The sequence below is a fragment of the Atractosteus spatula genome, chromosome 12, assembly GCF_055471065.1.
Source record: "Atractosteus spatula isolate fAtrSpa1 chromosome 12, fAtrSpa1.hap1, whole genome shotgun sequence".
Lineage (NCBI taxonomy): Eukaryota > Metazoa > Chordata > Actinopteri > Semionotiformes > Lepisosteidae > Atractosteus > Atractosteus spatula.
The window spans coordinates 8,585,781-8,591,780 of NC_142717.1; the positions used below are offsets into that span (position 1 = coordinate 8,585,781).

General features: G+C 31.4%; 1 protein-coding gene across 1 annotated transcript in view; it reads left to right on the forward strand.

Annotated features, from left to right (window-relative positions):
• Positions 1-4,877, forward strand: part of khdrbs3 (KH domain containing, RNA binding, signal transduction associated 3) — a 54,462-nt gene extending 49,585 nt beyond the window's left edge. Inside the window, exons 7-8 of the mRNA XM_088929497.1 lie at positions 45-103; positions 4,562-4,877. Of these exons, the coding sequence (XP_088785623.1) occupies positions 45-103; positions 4,562-4,653 (151 nt within the window). The 3' untranslated portion in view covers positions 4,654-4,877. The remainder of the gene's footprint in view (positions 1-44; positions 104-4,561) is intronic.
• The last annotated feature ends 1,123 nt before the right edge of the window (positions 4,878-6,000 follow it).

Sequence of the window (6,000 nt, forward strand, 5' to 3'; positions counted from 1 at the left end):
CTGGAAACACATCGTTTTGATTGTCTCTCCTTGTTCATCCACAGCTCAGGTGATTACTATGAATATGGACATGGAATAAGTGAAGATTCGTACGATTCATACGGTGAGTTAAAATTTTGCACAGAAATAAGTGAATATAAGAATTTACTAAATACTTGTAGTTTGAATGCAGTTATGGATTTGTTGAAAATGCACACTTTACGTTTACATTTATTTATTTGTCACCATTAACATCCACTGCATGTCAGTTAAATGCAGAATTGTTGTGTTGTGTTTTTCTAGCTTTCTACCACAGCAAGGGTTCGTTTATAGATGTTAGGACTTAGAAGATTGATTTTGAGGAGTTTATTTATTTGAATGAAATGTTCATCTAAATTGAGTTACATTTGTATCCATTTTACTGAAGCACTGAGTACATACAGCTCAAGGCACAATACCAGTGCTCCACCTGGGATTTGAAACCATAACCATCTAGTCTTTATGAATCCAGAGCCTTAACCACTTTTCTATGTGATCAAAACATCTGAATTAATTATTACATTTACAAAATCCTTTTTTCAAAGTGTGTTATAATTGTACTTTAATGTTAACTTCTGTTAAAGATGCTTTGTTTTGTTTGTCAACTGGAGCTGAAGTGCTGCATTTAAATGAACTGCCCATGCATCTAATGCTGAGGGGAATGTCTTTATGGAAGTCATTCTACTCATTCTACCATTCTCCAGGTTAAAGTGTTGGATCTGTGCTCAGTTGACATTACAATTCTTTTCTTCCTGCATTCCTCATTTATTTTGTCTCAGTACTTCAAGTTTATTGCTTAGGTAATACGTGAAGTTTTGTCATTGGGTAACTCACTGGGATAACTTCCCTTAAATACATGTCAGCTGTAAATTTTTTAACCATTTACAAATAACTCCCACTTAATATACTTTTTCTCCTTTATGTATCTGCATGAAAACTTTATGTACAATTATGTTCTAGTGCAACTTATGAATTACTGAGCGCTCTAGGTGGAAAATGAAGGATAATGTAGATGAATGTTGGTAGGTATTCTCTCACAATGTGCTTAGTTTGTATTACAGCACATTTTATTTTATAACATAAATCTCTTTAATTTATGTTATTTGCATTATATCATACCCCTCACCAGGAAACTTGGACTAAAAATGGATGGACAGATTATATGCTCATATATTGGCTTTTTTCCTGTTCTGAAGGATATACAGTATGTATTGGATCCAGTTAATAATATTACAGTCCTTTGTTCTGTAACTGACTGATGTTTACATGAAAAAAAAAATATCCAAAATCATCATATGTAAGGTGAATCATTCACATGTTCTTCTGTGGAAAGACAAAAATGCTTTTTAATGCAAACTATGCATTAATAGTTTTCAGTTTCCAGACCCCCATACAAGATATAGCTTGTATTTGTTGTATTTTAGTTTCATTTCAAATTTAAGAAGAAAAGTTAAAGAAAAGATGGCCATGTTGTTAAACAAAACATAGATGAAACGCACAACAATTTTGAGTGGATAACACAGTGGGTGCTTCTAAGTATCATATAAATGTTTTATTTTGAAAAAAATCCCAATGAAATTAATCTAATTTCAAAGTCACAAAATGTGATTATAAGATTAATGAGGTTAATTTTAAACATGGGCAGCATTATAAAGCAATGTCTGATCTCCATAGTGTGGGCGGTATTAGGAGACATATATTGTAAGTGACAGTTAAATTAGCACAGTACATTAAAGTGATACAGAATAATGTAATGTGATGTAATGACATGACATGCATATACTCCAAAGGCAGCTCTTTGCTTTTGCTTTCGTTCAGCATACATGTGGTATATCGGGGCATTCGGAACGATGGGGCTACTGGAACAAACAGCCTAAATGATTAATTTGTATTATGATTTTCTCACTGTTTAAAAGAAGATGCAACACATGATATGTTTTGATCAAACTTTTACTGAAAACACTTGTAAGGTAAATAAAGCCCCTGGTCGCCAATTAAATCTGTTCCTATGCTGTCATGAGACCAACTAGTAAGGTTGGGAAAAGTTACTGTCCATTTAAAAAATTCATTACAGTTGTTTGTGAAGGGGAATATTTTTTTAACTTAATACAAAGTTGCGGGTATTTGCTTTTAAGAGTTGATTTATTACTTTATATAGTAGTTATACTCAAACCATATATATCACTGTATGTGATTAAAATTATTTTACCCTAACATGATGAATTTCAAAATTGAATTACTTTGTAATATATAACTGCAACGCACTACTTTTAAAAACTAGCTTTTCCCAAGACTTTCCAATGCAAGAATGTGTTTTGTGCTATGTGCATATGGTATAATGCCCATTTGAGATGTTTTTGACCTTTTCCTAATTTCAACAAAGGTTTCTGAGTTGTCTCCATCTGTGTTATATCGGTTCTCAGAGTTGTGACTTTGTAGTTCCTTTGGATATGGCGAGACGTACTGTGGAATCGCTTGTGTCAGGATGGTGTTGTACTCTCTTTCAGAGTTTTCCTACTGCTGTCTTTGCTGATCATGTTAACCTAGCAGTGTGTTTCTGTTTATCTTAATTATGTGGCCTAAACTCTTTTGTTTGCCTCACAGATGGCTCATGAGAGGGTTCTTTATACATAAATATAATATGTAGTATACATAATCTTAATTTTTATACCCTGCTGGAACCATGTTTACTTTTAAGGTGGCCATAGTAAATTGGAAATTTTTGCATTCTCTGGGGGACATTAAGGATTATTGACAATAATGGAAGACTATCCAATATTAATAAGAACATAAAAATTAAAATGATAAGAATAATAAGTAAGTGAGAAGGGGGAATTCTCTAATAGGGGACAATTGTTAGTAGGTTAATTAATTCCAGGTAGTGGTTAATTAATCTAAAAATCAGCTCTAGCCAGTTCTTGAAAGAAGCCAGGGTATTGACTTCAGCACGATGGCTGAGTAGTATGATCCATACACCCACCACCATAGGCATCAAGAAGTGTCTCCTATACTGTTGAACTTCATTTGTTTTATTTTAAACGCAGTGTGACTGAATCCCTAGACTATATGCATATGTCATACAGAATTCTAGTGATATTCTAGCTTCTGCTTCATCTACATTTCAGATGATAAACACATGCTTTTATTAATCCATAGTTGATTATTGTTATGGTTTTAATTGTGCTTCAGATACATTATGTACCTGTAGGTGACTCAATATATTTTACCCCTTATATAACAAGGCATACTCATCAGATTGTGGGTAGCATATGGTGTCTTTAATCCTGAATCATCCTTTGTATGACTATGATGGTAGCATGGAGATTATAGAGGTAATTATATTGTATTTAGGATAACTCAAACAGTTGTGAAAGGTTAATGATTTTTTCTTGCAGAGAAATTCATAAGAGTTCTATTCTACTATGTAATGGAGCTAAAGAACTGTATCAAATTGTTAAGTGCTGGCATATGATCAGTAAGGACAAAAGCTTCCGTCAGTAAATGCACTTGTAAATGACAGTGATGAGGCTGAATGAATGCCGATTTCAGTTAATGGTGATTCTTGCACCTGACCAAAAGAAACCAAGTGGCATCTTTTCAAATTCCCTTGATGGGCTATTTCACTCCTGTAAGCATGACATACAGTACTGGCTACAGTAATAGTTGGGCTATAGTCCCACAATGCTAATTTTTAAAATCTTCCATTACAGATTTATATAATCTATATAAATAATAAAACATAATAATGGTTGTATTTATTCTAGAATGTCCTATACTTTTAAAACAATAAAATAGCAAATACTTTTACAATAAAACACTATGACATTTTATTTGTTAAAAATGGAAACACGTTAGACCTGTGTTTCTTAATTAAATCAATTCAAATTTGCAGCATTAAAAATGCAAACCTAAATCTCATTTAGGTTTTGACTATGCATTTTCTGTTGGGTTATTTAATCTAAACAGCAGGGGGTGAAGAAATTAAATTATTGCTGAAGTATGCAGTTGCTGTCATCTTGCTATTATTTCAAAATCTTAAAAAAATATATTTTAAAGTTTTCCTAGCAAGAAAGATCTTAGTTTTTTTGTAAGTTTAGCATGAACAGGATTTCACCCATAAAATGCATTTTTTAGGGGTTTTGTGTTTTGTAACACAAATACAAGTTATTATTGTTTAATTAAATTAAATTAAGTTTAATTTACACACACATTTCCCATCAGATTCGGTTATGCATTTTATATTATAACTATGAGTATATAGAGTATACAATAAAAACTAAAAATATTTCTTCCAACATTATTAATATTATGAGTCAGAAATGCTTTACACACTGTTTATTGTAACCTACTTTATCATTCCATTAGTGTGTATATACATATGTACTGTATATAAAAGTTTGCATACAGTATATAGACCTTTAATTGCATAGAGTTAAGTATAGTATAATGTAGAAACATGTATATGGTAATTGAGTAAAACATTTAATAAAAATTGGGATCCAATGATAAATCTTAATTTTTCCATTCCTCATACTTTTAACAGGTCAGGAAGAATGGACTAACAACAGACACAAAGCACCACCTGCAAGAACAGCCAAGGGAGTGTACAGAGAACAGCCGTACTCCAGATACTGAACTCTGAATTCAAACGGTCGCCACCAAGTCCCATATGCTGTTCCAAGTAATGGGTTTTTCTATGAACAATCCCTTCTTTTTACTAAAAGATTATCAACAGCAACAGTGACACCAGAAATGTTGGAAAACAGAATAACGACTTATTCTCGTTCGACTGAACATAGCCACGAAGCCATCGAGAAAAAAAAACCCAATAACAGCTGTAGCGAAAATGTTTCCAGAAAAAGAAATATCTCAAAGTAAACTAGGTAAACTAACCATTCCTTATTAACTAGTATTAATGGATGAAAAGACAGATATGTTAGTTGTAGTTTCTTTCTAATAAAATGTTACTTTTAACTTCTAATGTAGTTTTCTTTAACCTTGCAGGACTGTGTAAAACAATAGCGATTTAGTTTGGATTTTTCTCTAATATTTGGTGGAGTGGAGGTGGTGGGAAAAGGGTGTTAAAAGGCGTTTGGGTATAGTTTTGTCTCTTGTAAATCTTCCTGAACAGGGCAAAGAAAAAAAAATCAACCTCAAGATGCAAATATTGTTGTATTCTTTTTTTTGTAACTGAAAGTAATCAAAGTTCTGTAGTGTTAAGCAAAGATTTTTTTCTCTGCTTGATGCTAAATAAACTTTTTGAAAGAAAGCAATGTGTGTTTGAAGCAATAATTGTACAGTATGTGGTTTGCATTAAAATGCCATAAAGCTAAACTAACAAACCAAAAATATTTAATAATCGTTAGGATGTGATTAAATTGTACATTACAACAATTAAATAATTTGACTTAATAATTATGAGATTATTTATCCTATAACTGCTGGAATATTGTTCTGTGAAAACTTCTATGCATAAAAATAGCATTACATAATTATGAGGACACAATATTTTCTAATTTAAGCGCGCTATTCTTTCTAACTTCGCAGAACATGTTAAGATTAAAATAAATAACCTGAAAAAATAAAATCATTATTTGATTGAAATTAAATCTCCCAAAACAAATAATTTCTAGTCTTGGGATTTTTCATTAAATCACCTTAATAAATCAACCTTTATATAAATTATATATATTCTTATATAAATTTCATTCTTATTATTCACTATAATACCGCCTAAAATGTGAAGCCTTTGTAACTCAGTCTCTTAAAATAGGTCAAATAACTTTAAAAATCCTGTTGATTTTCATTGCACAATTCTTATTATTTTTGTATTACTGTTACAAGAAATTAATTTTCCAGTAGTCCTAAAAAACACTTAACTGTCTTGGTTCATTTTGTATATTAAAACACATAAAATCAAATATTCTTTTCATATCTTGCTAAGTACTATATTATTTTATTTTTTAAGGACAGAATTGTGTG